General features: G+C 35.5%; 1 protein-coding gene across 1 annotated transcript in view; it reads left to right on the top strand.

Annotated features, from left to right (window-relative positions):
- Positions 1 to 1,086: 1,086 nt before the first annotated feature.
- The window catches only part of Dars1 (aspartyl-tRNA synthetase 1), a 58,501-nt gene continuing 36,180 nt past the window's right edge, over positions 1,087 to 23,407 (top strand). The window contains exons 1-4 of the mRNA XM_046463758.2: positions 1,087 to 1,307; positions 3,196 to 3,253; positions 5,731 to 5,823; positions 18,748 to 18,850. Of these exons, the coding sequence (XP_046319714.1) occupies positions 1,242 to 1,307; positions 3,196 to 3,253; positions 5,731 to 5,823; positions 18,748 to 18,850 (320 nt within the window). The 5' untranslated portion in view covers positions 1,087 to 1,241. The remainder of the gene's footprint in view (positions 1,308 to 3,195; positions 3,254 to 5,730; positions 5,824 to 18,747; positions 18,851 to 23,407) is intronic.

Genomic DNA, 23,407 nt, shown 5'->3' on the forward strand with positions numbered 1-23,407 from the left:
CAAATAATCATTTATCAAATAAGTAGGAACAAAATTTTACCCCACATGCAATTAGTTAAGCACAGACCATCTCTCTCAAGACCTGAATGAGGGAACCTCCAGAGGCCTTTCATTTGCCCCTAAACCCCTTCACCAGTATTAACTGTCATTTTGTGCTAGGGTAAAACTACAGACAGCTGAAACTTAATGGAATGTAAAAAATATCTACAGGGGAAATAGTATTTAACCAACTCTTCAAATTACTTTCAATAAAGACTTATTAACAAGTTGTGTTTTTGTTTAGAAAAAGCCATCCATTAAGCCAGGTACTGGGACAGTGGTGCATGCCCATAATCCCAGCAGCTCAAGAGGCTGAGGCAGGAGGATCGAGAGTTCAAGCCAGCCTCAGCAATTTAGGCGAGGTCCTAAACAACTCAGATCCTGTCTCTAAATAAAATACCAAAAGGGGCTGGGGATGTGGCTCACTGGTTAAGTGCCCCTGAGTTCAATCCCTGGTACTAAAAAAAAAAAAAAAAAAACATCCATCGGAAATCAACATTACATACTGTATTCAACAATGCAGCTGGTCAAGGCAATCAGTGCAATTGTGTGGGTTTTCTTGTCATTGTGTGCCCCCTTCACTTTTCACTTACTTTTCACCTGCCTTAGCAACTTAATTGCCTATAATACAGAACCCCTGTGTCCCAATACGGAGTACAACCATTGTGCCAAAAGGCCTCCTCTTCCCCAGGCAGCCAACCTCGCTGGGGATAGTGAAGGCGGAGATGTACAGAAGAGGAAAAAGCTGAGGGCTGAACTTTCGTGCGTGTTTTGGTGACTAGTTTGTGATTAAAGTCCAGAGGAATGAAAGGGTTGTGAAGAAAACAGAGGAAAAGCCACAGTTGAGACGAGCTTAAGGAGAATAAGGACAGCAAGTACCCTAGGACCCCGCCCCTCAGAGCCAAAGCCGCGAGACTGTACCAAATTCCCGGGGATTCCTTCCAACCCGGGGACAACCCCGTAGAGGCGGAGCGAGGGGGGAAGAGTACGCGACGGCGCTCTGCTGCTGGCCTTTCGGCGCTTCGGAATCTCGAGAGAGCTGGAAGTCTCGCGATCTTTCCGAAGCCGAACTTCCACGCGGAGTTCGAGCGCGTGTACCAAGGCGGGAGGGCGGAGACTGTGCGGGAGGGAGAAACCCCTTGGCTTCCCCTTACAGACGCCTGCGAGGAAGAGTGGTGTCCACTCCCCGATTCAGTGTCTCGATGCCCAGCGCCAGCGCCAGTCGCAAGAGTCAGGAGAAGCCGCGGGAGATCATGGACGCGGCGGAAGTGGGTTTCCTCCTTCTCTGGGTTTGGGAGGGCAGAATCTGGGCCGGACCGCGCTGAGGGAGGGAGTAGGGTAAGCGGGGCCCTGCTGTCGGGCTCCTTACATTAGCACTTTGTCTGGATGCTGAGGGCCTAGCGTCCAGGCCTCTGGAACCTCCATGGGGCCGCCAGGGCCTGAGCATCGTGGCCAGACCGCATTTCTCACAGGATCGCCTGGGAGCCCTGGCCTACAAGGAGGGCGCTCCTGGGGTAGGGTGGATGTGAAGCACCCTCTGCCATGGAAGGAGGAGCGGCGGTGTCACATTGAGCTTGTCTGGGTTAGGCACGTCCTACACGTCATGCACGCCTCACTCCACCCCCGCCTCGGGAATATTTGATGACCTCTAGTAATCGATACGTTCTCAGCCCTCGTATTCCTAATGTTTTGCCAAATAATAACAGTACTAAGTAAAACCATTTGCTGTTATGTTAAATGACCATTTTTCCATGTGACAGCATTAAAGAACACACGTTATTTTATTTTCTGTCAGTGACCCAATGAGGTAGGTAATGAAGTTTGTGGAAGATGCATTTGAGATAAACACCCGGCAGTCATTCAGGCTTTTCAGTATCAAAGTTTTAAACCATCCCAAACCTCCAGTTCTGTGTGCTATAGTAATATTGAGCTTTAAGCAATGCCTGTCTCTTAGTTTCTCTGTTGAGGAATTTTGAGGTTTTGGTAAGGAACATAATAAGGCATATCAGAATAATAAATTGAAGAACGGTTGTTGAAATATGAATAGAACTAATTAGAAGGGGTGACACCTTTATCTTCACTCTCATGTATTTTATGCTGCCTTTAGGCTTCATTGTGTGACAGCATCCTTCCACTGTGGTCCTAGTGATATTTGTCCTTGATGTGTATTTTTTAATATTAGAAAAAAGCAGTTGTTCAATATCTTAACATATCTGTTTTGGTATAGACAGAGAATTCAGGATTCTCCAAATCTAAGAGGATTCCAACAGATAGCTGTTGAGTTACAAAAACGAATTGTTTCTTACAGATCTTAAGTTACCTTGCAAAAATCTAAGAAAATTATTTTTGTGTATTCTTGATCTGATTTATTATATAAACAAGTAGTGCCCCATTGCAAATAGCATGGATCTAGATGTAAGGTAAATATTTTGGAAGAGTTACAGCTAGAAGGATCTTTGAGATCATTTTAGAGGTAAAGTAAGATTAAGAGGACACTTACCTATTTAATGTTTAGTTTGTTAATCACCTGGATCCTTGGTCTGCTATTTTCTGTTCCTAACTCTACAACTACAAGAAATTTGATAAATTGTCACTGTCTAACCTTGTAACCTGTTGTCCTGAATCTGAAACCAGGAAGCTGGTGAATTTTTTAATGATATTTTATTAAAAGGAAAGTTGTAGTTAGCTATGTCTTACATCTCAGATTTCTAAAAACTGTAGACATCTGTTACTTGGAAAGCTTACCAAAGCATTGGTTGTCTTTGAACATCTCTTCCTGTAATAGGAAGTTAATAAAACTGGTACTTCATCTTACTCCCTTCACAGAGGAAGTTTATATTCTACTTTAAAGTAGTTTGATCTTTTTGAAGAAGGTAGTTAAGTTGTGTTGTACATGTGTGTAAATTTTATCTGAAGGCTATTATGTGTGTTATTTCCATCCAGAATTGGTGGTCTCCGAAATAAACTAACCAGCTAGATGCTTTTTCTTTTTTCTGTAGATACATATATAAATAAATAACAGATTTCTATATCTAAAAACTGCTGTATCTGAGTTAATGAAATGATTGTGAAAGTTAAGACAAGTTCATTTTTTAATCTGGTTATTTGTGTTTATGTGTTTAAATGAAAAGTCATGATGCAAAACTTTTTTTGTAGGATTATGCTAAAGAAAGATATGGAATATCTTCAATGATACAATCACAGGAAAAACCAGGTTAGTAGCTATGTGAAGTTTTAAGTAGGGTCAGCATAACACTGAAGAAATAATTTTGAAAAGCTTTAATGGCATTCATAAACCAAATAGATGTCATTACTGTATGTAAACATTGTTAGTTTAGTGTTTCAAATCTAGATAAGAAAGAAAATATGTCCAATGAGTATTACAATTAGCTTTTATCCAACATGTTGGAATTCTAGAAATTGTGGATGGTGTATTTTATTTTTTTAAATATTTATTTTTTAGTTTTAGGTGGATACAATATCTTTTATTTTTATGAGGTGCTGAGGATCAAACCCAATGCCTCAGGTGCAAGCAAGCACGCTACCTCTTGAGCCACAACCCAGCCCTGAATGGTGTATTTTAAATGATTTTATTTGATTTTATCAAATTCCTCAGTAATCCAATAAGATTTAACTCTGGACTAGGGGATAGGAGAAGAGTGGTTAATAACTGCTTTTATCACCTGCAGTCTTTGTATGTTTTCATGAAGCTACCTCTATTACTTTCTTCCTAACTTCTCTGTTTTTGTCTACTTAATTTATTAAATTCCTATTCTGCTTGATTCTTTCCAAGAATTTATTTTCTTAATCCTTAAAGACTCTAAGGAACTAAAGTTGAAAGATAAGGAACTTATCTCATGCAGCCATTATCTACCAGACCCAAGATTGAAACTGAGACCATCTGACCCTAGAGTTCATGATTCTTTCCATACCTAGATCCTTTGACAGTGTTGTAGTTTGAGCTTTAACACTTGTATAAAAATCGTAATACTTAGCTCAAAATAATTTCCTATCTGCTTCAGTTTCTCCAAACTTCTTCTCTACTGCCAGTGTCTGTTAAAACATAGAATAGACGGTAATTTTTGAACTGAAACCCTAATACTGTGGATCACTGCCACAGTTAGCCAGTTTTACTGGTGGAGTATAACTTGTGTCTCGAGTATGTTGCAGTATATTAAAAGTTGAAAACCCTCACGCTAATTAATGGGATGCCATAAGAAATAGGGCTATTACCCTTTTTTCTTTTCCAAAATACTATTAAAATTATCATGTATAAGTCCACTTTTTAAAATGTATGCTTTCCGTTTTGTTTAGTTTTGAGTTTTGTTGGCTAATTAGTCATGTGCTTTTTCAGTCTTGGCATTTTCACATCTGCCTTTTCAAATCTTATGCTGCTTTGTCTCTTGATTTTCTTTTACATGTTTTTTTGTCTGAGTTTACACAGCAGACTTGGAAGTTGGCATATTCATAAAGACAGTGTTTTGCAGAAATCCTCTTATGATACCCAATAGCTTTGAAATTCCTCTTCCATTCTCTTTGCTTTTAGTCATGAGAACAATGTAAATCATGTTATATTTACAGCTGCATCTTTGCTTTAAGAGACAAATTATATCTAGATAAAACATAAGTAAAATACATTTGTGATTGGATTTTATTATAATGTCCTATAAGGTATTGTCTTTGCTATTGTAGTGTCATCTATTACTGTGTTCTTACTTAATATCTCAGGTTTTTTCCCCTAATCAATTGATTATATATTTAAAACAACGATTTCTGAATGTTGGTTTGTATTGCTACCTCTATGTAATAGTTATTTTGTCACCATTTTTCTATTAGGGGGACTCTAGATGACTGTAGTTTTTTGTTTTTTGTTTAATATCAGGGAGGCATAATAGTTGGGGCTTACTAGTAGCCAAGAGGTTCACATAACTGTAGGAAACAGTGTGAAATGACCATCAAGCATGATTGTATTTCGGGGTTCAAGCATCTTCTCTCTCCATCTCTTGGCTGTCCTTCTTGTAAAATATTGGCTTCATTCTCTCCTCCTGCAAACTCATGCTAGTGAGAAAGCTACTGACTACAGCCCTGGGCCTACACCATCTCAGCTTAGAGAAGAGGGTTACAAGAGCTTTATTCCCAGCATGTGTATTTAAGTTCCAGAGAAATACTATGATTAGTTTGAATGACATATCCTTCCCTGTATCAGTCATTGTTGTAGGCCTGGTGGAGAATCCTCCCTGATGGCTAGCTGACTAACGTACTATGTATGGTGGGCAGGCAAACTGCCATATTCACTTAGGCATAGGCAGATGAGGACAGGCTGTATTTGACCTTTGAAGTCATAAAGTATTCAGCAGATTTGCATTTTGAAATTATCTCTTTGACTGCAATGTAGAATGAATTAGAAGGGGACCAGTATAGAGGCTGCTGCTGTAGTTTAAGCAAGAAATAATAACTTGATTTAGGATGGTGGCAGTAACAATGGTAGAAAATTGGATGGATTTTGGAGATTATTTAGAAAACACAATCATAAAACTTGAAGCAAATTTCATATTGAAGGTGATAAAAAAGAAAATGTTACCAAAGATAGAGAATTGTTTAATATGATACAAAATTTTTAGATTACCTGTCAGACAAATAACTAAGATCTCTAAATTCTGAATCTAAAAATTGCTTTACCATTTGTTGCAGATCGAATTTTGGTTTTGGTTAGAGACTTGACAGTACAAAGAGCTGATGAAGTTGTTTGGGTACGTGCAAGAGTTCATACAAGTAGAGCTAAAGGTAAGATTGATATAATGAAAAGGACATTGAATTTTTTGTCTTTCAAATTCCTCACAGACCAAAATGAATTTATCAAAACAAAACTGAACAAAACAACATAATTAATCAGTTTTAAGTTCCTGTGAGCCATCCTTAAAATTAATTTGACCCTGAAGACTTCAATGAAATCTTAGGACTTTAAATTTCTTCTCTAGCATCTTTCAGAAGTTTAATAATTTAAGTGAAAAGTGTATTTGAGAAGCTTCTCATTTGTTAGTACCCTTATATTTGTAATTATTTTGATGAGGAAAGAAGTAGAAGAGAGACAAGGCTAAGACAGCTATCCTATATAGCAGCCACTGGCTACATGTAAATGTTTAAATTTAAATTCAGTAGCTTAGTCACACTAGCTATATTTTTTAAGTTATATTCCCTTTTGGACAGAAAGCACAATAGAGTATTTTTATCATTTTAAAAAATTTATTTATTTTGGTGCCAGAGATTAAACCCAGGGTTGTTTAACCACTGAGCCATATCCCCAGCCCTTTTTATATATCTTTTTAAATTTAGAGACAGGGTCTAAAGTTGCTTAGGGCCTCACCAAGTTACTGAGGCTGAATTTGAATTCATGATCCTCCTGCCTCCACTTACTGAGCCACTGGGATTACAGGTATGGGCCACCATGCCCAGCTGTTACAGCATTTCTTGAGGGTTTTTTTTTTAGGTAATTTTATTATAGAACTTACATACATGGTCATTATTTTAAAATTCCAACTTTTTTTTTTCTTTTTCTTTTCTTTCTTTTTTTTTTTTTTTTTTGGTACCAGGGATTGAACCCCGAGGTACTTAACCATTGAGCCACATTCCCAGCCCTTTTTAAAAAATAAATAAATTATTTATTTATTTATTTATTTATTTTTTAGTTGTACACAATACCTTTATTTTGTTTGTTTATTTTTTAATGTGGTGATGAGGATCAAACCCAGGGCCTTGCCACGTGCTAGGTGAGTGCTCTACTGCTGAGCCACAACCCTAGCCCCTCTTTTTATTTTGAGACAAGGTCTTACTGAATTGCTGAGGCTGGCTTTGAACTTGCAATCCTCCTGCCTCAGCTTCCTGAGTCATAGGGATTACAGCATATACTACCATGCCTGGTGAATTCTAACCTTTTATATATATATCTCACTCTCTAGGATCACTACTGTAGATTGTTTATTCTTTCACTGTATGGCTCCAAAACATATGAATACTTGTGAATTTTAAATAGGTACTAGGAGAGTTTTAAGTTTTTTTAATAAGGTTGGTTTGCTTTTCTGAAAGTTTGGGCCATTTATTCTATAAGCAGATAATCACACTGTAATTTTTCATTTACATGTCTTTATCCCATTAGATTGAGATCCTTTTTCCTGTCCATATTGGGCACTTTGTTTCCTAAACATAGTTATTTAGCAGTTGAAAAGAATACAGGACACATAATAAGCCTAAATCATGAATACTTTCTATCTTACCAATATCTGTAATATGTCTCTTCTCCACGAGTGAAATTTTCCAGAGATTATAACAGGGATTTTTGAATAAGACAGATCTGTGATTGAATCCTGGATTGGTACTTATAATCTGTTACCCTAAGCAATTGCCTAATTCTTCTTCAATGTCTTCTCTTAAAATCAGTATGTAATGGGGCTGGGATTGTGGCTCATCGGTAGAGCCCTCGCCTAGCATGGGCGGGACTCGGGTTCAATCCTCAGCACCACATACAAATAAAGGTATTGTGTTGTGTCCATCTACATCTAAAAAAATAAATGTTTTTTAAAAAATCAGTATGTAATAACACCTAGCTTATAGATATTATAGGACAATTTTTGTAAATCTTTTGCATTAAGAATAGCCTTACAGGGGCTGGGGATGTGGCTCAAGTGGTAGCGTGCTCACCTGCCATGCATGCCGGGTTCGATCCTCAGCACCACATACAAACAAAAGATGTTGTGTCTGCCGATAACTAAAAAATAAACATTAAAATTCTCTCTCTCTTTCTCTCTCTAAAAAAAAAAAAATAGCCTTACAATAAATTTGTGAGGACAATGAGTATGATAGTTACTTATTTGTCTTTCATTGTAAGTTTTTAGGTGTCTTATTTCCTCTTGTAAACTGCTGGAAGGCACTATTGCTTATTTTATTTCTTTGGTGCACAACACCTAATAAAACAGTAGTAAATTGGGCTGGGGTTGTAGATCAGTGGTAGAGCGCTTGCCTTGCACGTGTGAGGCACTGATTTCAATCCTCAGCACCACATAAAAAATAAAATATATAAAACAAAAAATAAAGGTATTAAAAAACAGTAGTAAATAATAATTGAATAAATAAGTTCTAAGCTAGGTGTCCTATGCACACATAATACAATGTTGTCTTCTAGGTCTTGTGCTTACTGTCTAGTAATTTACTCTAGTTGAAAAGATCATGGTAGTGGCAGTGGTAGCGCATTCATCTGGTGTGTGTGAGGCACTGGATTCCATCCTCAGCACCACATAAAAATAAATAAATAGGGGTATTATGTCCATCTACAACTAAAAAAATATTTAGAAAAAAAGAAGAAAAGATCAAGCATGTATTTTAAGAAACTAAAAGACAATTACAAAGCATCACATAAGTGAAAAAATAGATCATCTGCTAGTTTTTTTCCATTTATAACAAACTATTTTGGTTTCCTAATTGATAGTCTCTGCCTGAAAATCTAAAACAAATTGCAAGAACTTTGTAGTTGTGCTGCAAGATAATACAGGGAATGTAGTCTTGCCTGTGAATGGCAGTGTAGGAACAGACCAAAGGATTTAAAACTCCCTTGAAAAAGAATTTTCTTGTAGGAATTACTTGTGCAGTTTTTATATGTGTATTGTCTATCTATATTATAATATATATCAGTAAATAAATCATGGGTAGTGGGAATTCTCCTTTTAATCGAAAACCACTGTATTTTAAAATTCAAACTAGAAGCTCAAGAGTAAAACAAGGTGTAATTCTTATTACTCTAAAGAGAATAAAGACACTATAAAGTTCAAAATGATATTTAGAAATCTTTTTAAAGTAAACCTGACATGTTTGTTTCTTTTACAAAAATGGATTTATACTCTATATCAGTTTTCATGTAGTTCTATATCATTCATATTAATTTTAATTTGTAAAATAAAAATACTTGTTATTTTGGATCAAAAAGTAGTAATTGTTATGAAATACTCCAACTATATGGAATTAAATCAGGACTGTAGTAGAAAATCACTGTAAACCTTTCAAAAAAAATTATTTTTTTTTTTTTTTTTGAGAGAGAGAGAATTTTTTTAATATTTATTTTTTTAGTTTTTCGGCGGACACAACATCTTTGTATGTGGTGCTGAGGATCGAACCCGGGCCGCACGCATGCCAGGCAAGCGCGCTACCACTTGAGCCACATCCCCAGCCCTCAAATTTGTTTTCATGAGGTGGTGTGTATATGTGTTTGAGCCAAGAGTTTTATAATATTCAGTTTTATAACCTGCACTTTGTTTTTCATTTTATCTTGGACATCTTTCCATGTCTGTGTGTATTTGGTTTTTCTCTGTGGTTTTCTTTGTGGTAGCGCTACCACTACCACGATCTTTTCAATTAAAGTAAATTATTAGACAGTAAGTATAAAACCTAGAAGACAATATTGTATTATATGTGCATAAACTAAACCACTAAAAAAGTGGTTTCACAGATTGTGTTTATTTATTTATTATCCCATTTGTGTAAGGTTTAGTTTTACTCATTGTTGTTTTAATTTGTATTTCACTTCCTGGTTAAATTAGATTTCCTTTCTTGATGTTAGGTGTTTTAATTTTCTTTTGTTTGTTATTTGTTCTTGCCTTGTTTGTATTTTTATTATATAAGAACAAATATTTTTCTGTAAGTCTGATTTGGTTTTTGTTTTTTATTTTAGGTGAGAAAAGCCTTGATAATGCCTACTTTAGAATTTTATATAAATGAATCATTTATTATACACTCTTTGGTACAAATTATATGTATTGGTAGATTATTCTTTTTTTTTTTTTTTTTTTTGCCCAGTACCATGGATTGAGCCCAGGGGCACTTAAACACTGAGCTGCATCCCCATCCCTCATATTTTATTTTGAGATAGGGTCTGGCCAAATTGCTTAGGACCCCCCTAAGTTGCTGAGGCTGGCTTTGAACTGGGATTCTCCTGCCTCAGCCTCCCAAGCTACTGGGATTGTAGGCACGCACCACCATGCCCGGCATGATGCGCACTTTAATTATAGAGTGTTATCCATCATATACCTATACTATAGTTTATTTATCCAAACATGTATTAATGGACATTCTAGTTAAACATCTCCAAGTTTGGGCTGTTTTGAGTAAAGTTACTATTATGTAAAATAATCATGTAAAAATATTTATTGAGCTGGGACTGTAGCTCAGTGGCAGAGCACTTGCCTAGCATAAGTGAGGCACTGGATTCAATCTTTAGCACCACATAGAAAATAAACAAATAAAGTAAAGGCATTTTGTCCATCTACAACTACAAAAGAAAATTTTTTTAATATTTATCTACATATAAACTTTGATTTCTGTCGGGTGGAATTGTACTCATAGGATGGATAGATATTTGTTTAACTGTTTAAAAAGGTGTCACTTTTTGAAAGCAGTTGCATCATATTGTGATTTTGAAATGCCATCTTCCTCTAAAGGAAACTCAAACTACTTGGAGAAATAGCAGATTTTAGGTTTGAGGCAGGAATTGTACAAGGTAGGCCTGGAATATTTGTCATAATAGGTAGCACAGAAGCTAGAAAAGGTTATTTAGGTTATGTGAAAAGGAGTGGAGACCAACTTTAAGAGGCTACCATGTGCTAAAACTAGTATAATTTGAGTATCAATAAGGCTAATTTGGAATTGATACACGTTAGATATTAAACCATAAGTTTATAATAATATTAAGGCACACAAAAATGTTTGGCACCAGTGGAACAATTTCATTGTTTTCAAAATTAACTAACCAGATAGTAGAATTAAGGAAGTTAAGGAAGTATCTGCTCAGAGAAATACTCCAGCTGATTAATAAAAAAAAAAAAAGGAGTGTTAAAACATCATCATTTGACCCTATGATCTAAGCATTGGGTCATTAAGATTGCTAACATCACAAAAGAATACAATCAGGCATATTTCATGTCTATTCATGGAAGAACATACCTCCAAGTAAATAATCTTGCCCCCTAAAAATATGCCCAAATCTCATTAAGCCTTTAAGTCTAGTTACCAACTTACACGAAAAACATAGAGAATATATATATAAATGACAGTGAGATAAAATCAGTGAAACTCAGACTTACCGGAACCAACTGGGCAAAACCAACCTGAATTATTCAATAAATTGAAAGGGAGAACCTATGGATTAAAACACATCTGAGCCAATTATTCATTTAGATCTTGCTTTATACAGTAATAAACAAAATAGGGAAAGACAGTATTGGAAATTTGAACATTGAATATTCAATGTTAAAGAACTTTTTTTGGAGGGCGGATACCAAGGATTGGACTCGAGTGCTGTGACATGCGACTAAATCAGGGTCACTCCAGGTGAATTTGGGTTGGCACAAAATAATTACACAGAAATTGCCTTTTTATTTTGGGGTCCAGTGATGGCTCTTGACTTTAGGGGTTTGTTGGAGAGAGAGAGCTTGCATTTGGATTCTGTATTTTTATAGAGGGGGACACAGAGGGACATTTGGTGGAATGTTCCAAATAAGACAAAGAGTAAGTTTCAGGGGGTTGAGTCTAGCTTCTTGATGTCTTGTGGTCAGTAGATTGATTTACATCTTGGCAAGTCACACCCATCTCAGATGCTGTGTGGGAATACAGGCAGAGCAAGAGGAAAGTACACAGGTGTATTGCATGGCCCAAAGAGCACTCAAAATCAGGCTAGTCCTCCCATATGCACAAATGCTCATGGTTCACACACACAGCCCATGGCTGGCCCATGACACTCAGAGGATACTGAGCCACATCCCCAGCCCTATTTTGTATTTTATTTAGAGACAGGGTCTCACTGAGTTGCTTAGCACCTAGCTTTTGCTGAGGCTGGCTTTGAACTCGAGCCCCTGGGATTACTGGCTTTTGCCACCTCGCCCAGCAAGAACAAATTTTTTATTTGAGATAGTACTGTGGTATCATTTTTTTCCCCTAAAGATCTTATCTTTGGGGCTGGGGATATGGCTCAGCAGTAGAGTGCTCGCCTCGCATGTGCAAGGCCCTGGGCTCGATCCTGAGCACCACATAAAAATAAATAAATAAAATAAAGTTGTTATGTCCAACTACAACTACAAAAAATGAATGTTCTAAAAAAAAGATCTAATCTTTTAGAGATGAATACTAAAATATGTACAGATGGAACAATATAACTTAGGCTCTTTCAGAATAGTATAGGAATTGAAAAATGAGTGGGTTGGAATAAAGTTGAAACAAGAATGGCCATAGGGTGATAATTAGTGAAGTACATGGGATTGTAGTTAGAGAGTGGTATCATTTACAAATATTGATTATTTTGTCCTTTTCTTTCAAGTGTTTATATCTCATTTCTTGTTTCCTTTTGTAGTAATCAATAGATTCTTTAGTACTGCAGGGATTTACATAGTGAAAAATTTTTCAAATAGAAATTTAACATCCTGGTGATTTTATTTCAAGACTTCAGGAATTCTACATAGAAAGTTGTTAGAGCTGAATGTGGTAGCACATGCCTGTAATTCCAGCTACTAAAGAGGCTAAGGCAGGAGAACTGCAAATTTCAAGGCCAGCCTGAGCAATTTAAGGAGACCCTGTTTTGAAATGCAATAAAAATTGCTGGAGATGTAGCTCAGTGGTAAGGTGCTTACTTGCCTAGCATGCTTTAAGCCCTGTGGCAAATAAAGAAAAGAAAATGTCATTAGAAAACAATGTCAAATTTAAAATACTTCTAAATTTTCTATTTATTGGGAGCAGATGTTTACTTTATCTGTCAGACCTTTGTCCAGAATTTTTTCTTTTCAAAATATGTGTTGACTGATGTATATATACTCAACCTTCCAAGTCTGTGAGTTCTGCACCTGTAGATTCAACCATAGACCAAAACTACTCAGAAAAAAAAAAATTGCGTCTGTATTGAACATGTACATTTTTTTCTTGTCATCATTCCCTTAACAATACAGGTTTAATAACTGTATGGCATGTACATTGTATTAGGTGTTATATTCTAGAGATGATTTAAAGTATATGGGAGGATATACAAAAGGTTATATGCAAATACTGTATATGCCATTTTATGTAAGGGACTTGTGCCTCTGTAGATACTCACTTTCACAAGGGTCCTGAAACCAGTCTTTCACAGATAGGGAAGAATGACTATGTAGAGGGATGTTTTACTACTCACTCAGTTTTTGTGTTTGAAATTTTCCACAAAGTTATTCTATCTTTTTGTTTCAATTCTTATACTATAAAGTGTCCTTTTCAAAATCTATTTAAATAGATTAATGCCATGTTTTTCATGTTCTTGTGCTTTTTAAAAGTTGGTGGTTTGGGGGTGTGGGTGTGTATAATATATATATTTATGATGGCTTTAATAGGAAAAATTTAGAAACACTAAAAACCCAGCAGTATAAAAAATTAAATGAATATTGATGTCTCCATATAGTTGTTTGCACGTTCGTTAGGTAAAATCAAAATTTTTCAAGAATATTAAGAACCTGTGCATAATTAAAAGAATTGAAAATTGTATATCGTATGAATAACACAATTTTGTGGTATATACATACCATGGATTAAGAGATAACTAACACTGAATAGAAAAATGCAGAATTATTTTTATTTTTTTTAAATACTTTTCTGTAATTGTGATTATTTTTCTTTTTATAATGGTCCCCAATTATACTGCTGAAGTATTTTGTGTGTGTGTGTTTTTGAGCATAAGAAGGCTATGCTATACCTTCCAAAGAAAATACCTGTTAGAAAACTTTCTTCAGCCACGAGTTAAAGTGTTCTTGGCCCTGAGTTAAATGTTAGTGAACCAACAATATTGCTTGGAAGTCCTTCCATGAGCCAGACATGGTGACAGATGCCTATAATCCCAGGGACTTGGGAGGCTGAGGCAGTAGGATTCAAAGTTAAAGACCAGCCTCAGCAAATTAGCAAGTCCTAAGCAACTTACTGAGATTCTGTCTCAAAATAAAAAATAAAAAGGGCTGAGAATATGGCTAAGAAGTTAAGCACCCTGGGTTTAATCCCCAGTACCAGGAAAAAAAAAAAAAAAGGAAATCCTTCCATGGTTCTAGTTGTAGATCTCCATGGTTAGCATTTCTCCAAGAAAGTTATCGAAAAGTGAAATTTCAAGGTTAAAGGATATGCATATGCTTGATTTTTCCCCCCCTAATTTTGTGAAGAGTTCACTGGTATTTTGTTAAATTGCACTGAATCTGTAGATCACTTTTGGGAGTATGAGTATTTTAACGATATTCTTCCAGGCCATGAATATGGAAGGTCTTTCCACCTTTTAGTGTTTTTCAGTTTCTTCCCTATTTTGTAATTTTCGTTGAAAAGATCTTTCACTTGCTTAGTGTATTTCCAGGGTTTTATTTGGTTGGTGGGTGGGGTGGTTTTTGTTTTGTTTTGTTTTTGGGTTTTTTGGGGTTTTTTTGTTGTTTTTTTTTGTAGCTGTGCTTTCATGATTTTTGTATGTAGATTTTATATCCTGCTAGTTTACTGAATTTGTTTTTCAGTTCCACTAGTCTTTTGGTGAAGTCTTTAGGTTTTTCTTTGTATAGAATTAAGGGGTAATTTGACTTCCTCCTTTCCTATTTATATGCTTTTTGTTTCTTACATTGCCTAATTGCTGTGGTTAAAAATCCTTTTAAATGGACCATTAAACACTAAAGCTCTAGTATTTGCAAGTGCTTTAACATAAAAAGCTTGATGACCCTACCATTTGAATCACATGTAAATGTTTCAGTAATGAAGACTACATATATATGAAGTGAGTAATAACAGAATTTCCATTCTAGTATATTAATAAAAATGTTACAAAATGTGTTACAATTAGAATTTGGATCTGAGGTGTCTCCCAGAAGAATTGGGTGGTAACTATAGGTAGATTGAGGGTGAGCCCTGGATAGGTAGGTGTATCTTCTCTAAGACCCCATACTCCCTGCCCTTTTCTCTGTGCTTCCTGGCTGCCCTGAGTGGAGCAGTGCTCTTTGACCTGGACCTGGACCTGGACCTGGACCTGGACCTGGACCTGGCCCTTCTGTTTTGATATCCTGCCTCATCTTGGGCCCAGAGAATGGACTTGGCATCTATGGACTTAAACCTCGAGCCCCAAATAAACTTTTCCTCCTTTAGATTCTTGTCAAGGATGTTAGTCACAACAAAAAATGCTAACTAAATAGTAAGACTTTCCATGTTCAGTTACCTTAACATAAATTTATAAATTTGTTATATTGAGTCAAGAGAGCATTTTTAAGGCTTTTTATTTTTATTTATTTATTTATAGTTGTAGATGCCTTTATTTTATTGGTCAGTGTTTATGTGGTAAGGATTGAATCCAGTGGTGAGGATCAAACCCAGTGCCTCACGCATGCCAGGCAAGTGCTTTGACACTAAGCTACAGCCCCATTTTTAAGTCTTTTATGCTCATTGCCCAATTGTTCTCTAGAAGTGTTTTTCAAGTTTACCTTGCAGTCAGCAAGTTATGATAGAATGTTTTTACTTAATTCTGCCAAGCATTCAATATTATATTTTTAAAGAATCTTTGCTCATTTAAAAGGTAATTAATACAAAATAATTGTTTGCTTCAATTTACATTACTTTTATCACCAGTAACATTTTGTTCCTTTACACATTTACTTGCTATGGTTTTCTTCTTTTTCCTTCATATTGTCTATTCTGAACTATTGCCCATTTATTTATTGGGATCTTAATGTTCTTTTGTCATCTTTAAGATCTTCTTATGTAGCTTATATGTCATTTATCAAATGTGTTTTCCAAGGGTTATTTTTCTTTTTAACTGTTTTCTGGCTGGGGCCTGGGCCTCATATATCTAATAGAAACTATTCTCTGCTCTTTCTTATACTGCATTGACCTGGTTTTATGATTTCTTTTCCCTAGCAGGCATGCTGAATTTGGGGACATTCGTTTGTTTCTGCATTAAGCTTCCTAGGACTTCCCAGGTTCTACTTGTGTTGAATCCTGAATGTGGCCAAGATTTCCTGTCAACCCTTACTTTTCTTCTATACCTACTTCTCTGATTGAATAAACTACCAAAAAAAATTAGAATTTTGTTTTCTGATTAGGAAAGTTTATGTTTATTGTGGAAAGGCCTCAAAATACAGAAAAAGACACACACACACACACAAAATAAGTTCCTATAACTTCACCGTTAAGTAGATGCATTTTGGTGTTTTTTCCCCTAAATAATCAATCTTAATGTATTTTCTACACAGACAAAATTGGAATTATACTCTACATATGGTTTTGTTGTTGTTTCTGTTGTTTGTTGGGGCACTTGACCGCTGAGCCACACCCCTAGCCCTATTTTGTATTAGAGACAGGGTCTCACTAAGTTACTTAGTGCCTCACTAAATTGCTAAGGCTGGCTTTGAACTCGCGATCCTCCTTCCCCCGCCTCCTAAAGCCGCTGGGATTACAGGTGTGCACCCTTGCGCCCTACATATGGTTTTTATCACTTTTCATATGGTAGTCAACTATAAGTGTTTACCAGATATTTATTTACTTTTGTGTTCTCAGCATCCAGCATATTTGTGCATTATCCAACTACAAAATAGTGATACTCAATCCTTAAATAACCAGTTGTAGTGATGCTATTAATAATATAACAAGAATTAATTGTTAACATTAATAGGACTCTGCCTCAGCTTTAAACATACTATATAATCCTCCAAATGTAAAAAGAGACCCTTTGAGTATAGACTACTATTTTCTCCATTTTGGAAATGAGGACATTAAATGGTTTGTTTTTGTTTGTTTGTTTATTTATTTATTGTGGTTCTGGGGATTGAACCCAGGGCCTTATGCATGCGAGGCAAGCACTATACCAACTGAGCTATATCCCCAGGCCCAAGTGACTCAATTTTTCCCACAGGCCCTTCATAGGATGTAATAGGATATCCCAAGCCTTTTGATTTCAAAAACTTTATTCTCTACCAGACCATTAAAATAAATATTACCCCCTAGTGCTAACCCAGAGACATTTTACTGTGCTTATGCCTTGTAAGTCCTATAGAGCTTTCCCCTCCATTCTCCAAAAGGAGGTCTTTTGTGCAGCATTAGAGTTTCTCACTGTATGGCTTTGTAGTGCGGCTAGGCCTGTGGTGGTTCAGTCTGAACCTCTAGAGCAGCTAAAATATTCTGATTAAATTCTGGCTTTGCTTAATAATGTTGTATTACCCGTTACCTTCCATTTTCACTAACATTCTATGCTAAGTGGAATAGTATCTGACTTTGGATTCTATTCTATTGGTTTTTAGTAAGTGTCACTCTAACCCACCCATAAGAGTCCCTGTGATAGTTTTTACTGTATAGTATCTTAAAATTCCTTTGAATTTATTTAAACAACTTTCTTCAAGATTTTGCTTTGTTAATTTTAGTTGCCCAGGAGGCTAAGGCAGGAGGATCATAAATTCAATCCCCAGTAGTGCAAGAGTGGGCGAGGGGGTGGTGTGAAGATCTTACTTTGTGACTGGATCATACTCCAGAGGAAAAGGGAAAATTAATGTCTTTTTAGAGATAAAAACCTGTCAGTCATATATGACTCCAGAGTCAGTAGATTGTATCCATGTCGGCACTTTGTTTGCAACTTGTCATTTTTATTCATGATTGCTATCTGATTTGCATTTCAAAATACTGTGTAGTGAAAATAATAACTGTAAGTCTGCCTGCATTTTTGCTTTTTCTTTTTGCAAGGATAATTCTTAATGTGAAAGATAATTCTAAATTTAAAAATCAAAATCTTTTGATGTTTTGCAAGACAGTCTAATGAGAAAAGTGGTTTTGAAGAGATTTAACTCATTTTTATAAGAAAGTAGTTTTCTAGTATTTGATCAGAGCCTTAAAAAGGATGTCACAAGGATACATAATGACTGAAACCTATTGTGAATAATATTTTTTTAGGTTAAAGATAAGGAATGACAGCTCTTTATGAAAGGAGGGGAAATCAAGAGTTACAGGATAAAAAATAAAACTGGTTATAGAGCTGGGCATGATAGTGCATGTCTCATCTCAGCTACTCAGGAGACTGAGGCAGGAGGATCACAAGTTTGAGGCCAGCCTGGGCAACCTAGCAAGACCCTGTCTCAAAAAAAAAAAAAAAAATTGGAAAGATAATAAAGGAAATCAGAATATGAAAAGTTAACCTATCAATCTAAATGTTCTTTAAAATGCAGTTTGATTGGAAGAACTCTTTTAGACAGACCATCCTCATGGAATGTTTGTATTCTTGTTATTACACACTTTATTAGCATTTTGGTGGTTGTGTCACTGAAGCTTCCATGGTAGTTTGTGCAGTGCCTTTGCTTATAGAATATATTAGCTATTGAATGAATGTTGAAAGTGATCTGAAGTTACTTGAAATTTGTGTAATATGACAAAATAATCTTGTAGATTTATGGATTTTTTTTAATTAGTGATTTGCCTATGTTCTTATAGAAAACATGTTAAAATCATTTTTTGTTACTCATTGGTGAGAACTTTGGTTTCTCTAAAGCTCATTGATTATTTTGACTGTGACCGGAAAACAGGGTGGATACTTATGTGTGTACATGCCTGATGAGTGTATTAAATTTTGGCCCAGTTTTAAAGTAGAGAAGCATTTTCCTTCTTTGTAAAACCTGAAGTAGTATGTCCTTAATGCACTTGTGTTTTTTCTGTCTTATTCAGGGAAGCAATGCTTCTTAGTTCTACGTCAGCAGCAGTTTAATGTCCAGGCTCTTGTGGCTGTGGGAGACCATGCAAGCAAGCAGATGGTTAAATTTGCTGCCAAGTAAGTAAGCAATTATATCCTGTTGTCAGAATAAACAATGGTGGGAACCAAGACTCCCAAGGGTTTGGACCATTTTCATACATTAACATCAATGCTTCGTTTGTTTAAAAATGTAGTTATTTAAATTGTCAGTTCAGTGTTGCTGAATACATTAAACTTACAAAAGAGAAAATATGGAGCACAGGCTTGAAATTCATTTGAAACTGCTGAAGCAGCACTCTTTACAGACAAGTCACATTTACTTTCAAGTAGAGTAACAAAAAGCCTGGCAGCCTCAACATAGCAGAGCAACTTTATTTTGTTGTGTTTGTTGAGCTTCCTTTCCTCCTCCCTCCCTCCCTCAGTTTCAGATGTGCCTACTGAGCAACAAGTTTTCTAACTGAATAATAAAAGTATATAAAATAAAAGAATGTTGTTTGCAAATGATTCCCTCCTGAAGGAAGTAAGCTAATGTCATAATGTGTTACAGCTTTTAACTTTGACACTCAAAGGATTTAGGGCAGAAAAAGGTCTACAGGTCTGGTCTTCTTGCTCAGAGTTCCTGCAGAAGCACATTGTTTTTGTGCAAGAGGCAGGATATAGAAAGAGAAAAGAATGGTGGTTGTGCATGCTGTGGCTCTGAGGTAATGAGAGTAGTTTTATTTGTTATTGGTGACATGGTTAGTTTTGTTTGTGTGTTTTTCTCAATTTCATTGGTATTTTATTCCCATGATAATGATCAAAGATGACAGAGGAAAATGGATGGTTTTTACTTTTAAATAGAGTACTTAATAGGTGTAAAAATGTTTTTTAAAAGAAAGAAATTAGGTTTAGAATAAATGCTATATTTTTCCTATTGATTTTTTTTTAAGATGGATGTTCTTTAGATGGATGCTTTCAAAGGTGTGTTAATAATATAGATGAATTACAAATTCTAGAATTAGAAAGAAATTTAAAAATGATCTAACTTAGTATTCTAATTTTTGTTTGAGCCTTCCCTGACTCCCTACCGTAGTGTTTTACACATAGTGGATGATGAACAACTGGTTGTGGTTTAAAGATTTATTTATCAGATTCAGCTTTATTGTTTCATAGTAATAGTTACACTCAGGTTTTAAAATTTCAGTGCCATGAATTACATCAACTCACTGATGAATTTAGTAGTTTTAGTGTTACTGGTATGGCAGCTCTATCTGTCCCTTTCCTAGACCTGCTGCCCAGAGACTGCCTCTTCGTGTCTTCTGGTCTTCTGCCTGTATTTTCTTGTGATTAGGCTGGCTTGTTTTGATTTCTTTGTGTGTGTGTGTGTGTCCCTTTATTTTATTTATTTATTTATTATGTGGTGCTGAGGATCAAAGCCAGAGCCTCACAAGTGCTAGGCGAGTGCTCTGCCATAATCCCATCCCATTATTTTCATTTCTTAGATAGTAAGTGTGCTTGTGAAATACATTTGTCATTATGACTTAAGATCAGTGTATTTCCTATGAAATAGGACGTAAATGAGTTTGGTCCCTAGAAATAAACTTTTATCTATAAAAAGAGCCTTATATAAAAAGAAAAAAAAAAGATGGCCATGGAATTCACAGACATATATGCCAAATTATATTTAATATACTAGAAATTTTTAGGGAAAAGTTAACTTGGAACAGATAATTTATAAACTTCAAACAAATAGTGTATGTTGGGGTGTGTATGCATGATAGGTACTACAGATTGAACCCAGGGCCCATGCCTGCTAGACAAGTACTGTATCACTGAACTATATCCCTAGTTCTTCTTTTTAGTTTTGAGACAGAGTCTTACTAATTTGCACAGGCTGGCTTCAAATTTGTGATCCTCCTGCATCAGCTTCCCAAGTAGCAAGGATTACAGGAATGTGCTACCAGTCCCAGCCAAGCAAATAATTTTTGGTTTTTGTGTTTTATATATATACAAGTTTTGAAATATGTGAAACTGACATTTTACATAGAAGGTATTTTTTTAATTGAATTGAATTATAACCTCAATGTTACATTCATAGCATTCTAATTAAAAGTCTTGCCTCATTTACCATTAATGTTCACTAAGAGACATTCTACCAACAAGTGGTGAGTCTATGTGATATCTTTAGAAGTAGACACATTAAGAGCTGGGGTTATAGCGCAGTGGTAGGGCACTTGCATGGCACTTGGTTTGATCCTCGGCACCACATAAAAATAAATAAATAAAGGCATTGTGTCCATCTGCAACTGAAAATATATATATATTTTTAAAAAGTAGACAACATTAAAGTAGACCACAGAAAAGTTATTCTAATTAGTAACAACAGTTGTTCATATCAAACATCAACTACAACTTACTAGCTAAAGAATTAGTTGTAGATGGTCTCCCAAACAGAATCTAGTTAACTGATGTCTTCACATGTAAGTTAAAAGAAAGGCAGGCTTTCATCCATATGTGATGGTATAAGAATGATCTTACTTTTAAACAAAGGAAGAATTTAGATAATTTCTAAAGAGAAAATCAAAATCTAATTGTAACTTAGGCTTAACAGTTAAGTTGTAACTTGGGGTTGTTTTTTTGTTTTTTTTTTTTTTTTTTTTAACAAAAAGCTATTTTTAGTCCCCTAAAAATTGTACCTTATACAGTTGTATATAACTTTGGCAGTAATATGCTAAGGTATTAAGCTAGAGTAATTAAGAATAGTTCTGTTAATGGCTTTTATTAACTTGGGAAAAGGGGAAAGTCTCATGACTAAAACTGTGATAAATGATGAGTTTTTAGTATTTGGGGTTGGTTTATTGGTAAGATAATTTTCCAGCTCCAGATGCATCAGTCACCTTGTCTTTTTTATATTTGGACTACTAAGGTAGCTCAGAAATCCTTATCCTTGGTGGCAGAAGACATATATCTTTTCTTACAGAAAGCCAGTAATCTGATCTTTGTATTCAAAGTACTAATTTTTAAAGAAAAAGTTTGTACTTTGAAAATTGTTACCTCCTCTGTTCATACATAATAATAAATCAAGTGACGCTGTAAATTCTTAAGAACTTTTTTAAAATATTTTTTTTAGTTGTAGATGGATACAATATCTTTATTTTATTTATTCATTTTTATGTGGTGCTGAAGATCAGACCTAGTGCCTCACACCTGTGAGGCAAGTGTTCTACCACTGAATTACAACCCCAGCCCGGAAGAACTTTTAGAATTTAAGATGTATCTTTTTTGCCTGCTGTCTGCTGGTTCCTTCTCTACAATGGCTGGTTCCCTCTCTACAATGTTGTTTTCCAGTACATTCTTCAGATTGGGCAGAATCTCCATGCCTACAACCTCCATCTCATGATTTTCTTTTGGGGAAGGGAGTATGGGGGGGATTTAACTCAGGGACACTCGACCACTGAGCCACATCCCCAGCCCTATTTTTGTATTTTATTTAGAGAGAGACAGGGTCTCACTGAGTTGCTTAGTGCCCTGCCATAGCTGAGGCTGGCTTTGAACTCCTGGTCCCTGTTCAGCCTCCCGAATCACTGGGATTATAGGCCTGTGCCACTGCGCCTGGCCCCTTGTGATGGTTATTGATTTCTTAGGGATCCACACAGGATGGTGGAAATTTTTTATATATACTTTTTATATTTTAGTATACACTTCAATAGTAGTCTTAAAATTATGGAAGGGTATTTTTCCATGTTAAATGCAGCCAAGAACTTCAGTGTGAACTTAGTTCCTCCAGTAGAATTTAATTTCACATTCACAGTTCAAGGATCTGAAGCCAAATGATATCTGTGTTCAGTATAGGTGAAGATTTCAAAGCAATTTGAATACAGACTTTGAACACCGCTGGGTTACCAGGTGGTACTTGATAGTAAAAAGACATTCTGAACTCAAAAAAACCTGTACCATTTAAGCAGTTGGTATTCAATCCTATTTTTTGTCTGATAGGGGCAGCAGATCATTAATAGTATAGTAGCAAGGAAAAATATTCTGTTTTCGGTTTCAGTAGTTTATCAGATTAGACATTTGATAATCCATTTAAAATGATACAAATTTCAGTAGTGCTGCATTATGAATTTTCACATGAACACATAGTTTTATAAAATTATCCACTGATACTTTAAGTTGTCATCGTTAGATTGTTCTTTGAAGAATTTTAGTTAATTATGAGGCAAAATTTTTCTGAACCAACCTCAAAGTTTCATGTAATTATGAACAGGCATTCTTCACATTACTAACGTTGAAATCAAATATAGAAACACATTATTAAATAGAGAACTGACACTAAGGCTAAGCTTTATATAGTAAACCAATGTCAGCAATTTAGTTTTAGTAAAACTTTAAAGTTTAAATTGTTTTTATTTTCTTTAAAAATTAATTTTAAAAGTAAGAGCTATAATAATAATAATAAGCATTTACACTAGTTTTGTATTTGTAGAGTTTGGGAGTTTTTGTTTGTTTGTTTGTTTTGGGTTTTGGCACTCTATTGAACTCAGGTTCTCACTAGGCAAGTGCTATACCATCAGCTACATCCCCCACCCTTTTTTTTTTTTTTTCGTTTTCATTTTAGTTTGAAACCATCTCACTAAGTTGCCCAAATTGGCTTTA

The sequence above is a fragment of the Marmota monax genome, unplaced genomic scaffold, assembly GCF_021218885.2.
Source record: "Marmota monax isolate L192 unplaced genomic scaffold, Marmota_monax_Labrador192_F-V1.1 WCK01_AAM20220418_F8-fsc00034, whole genome shotgun sequence".
NCBI lineage: Eukaryota > Metazoa > Chordata > Mammalia > Rodentia > Sciuridae > Marmota > Marmota monax.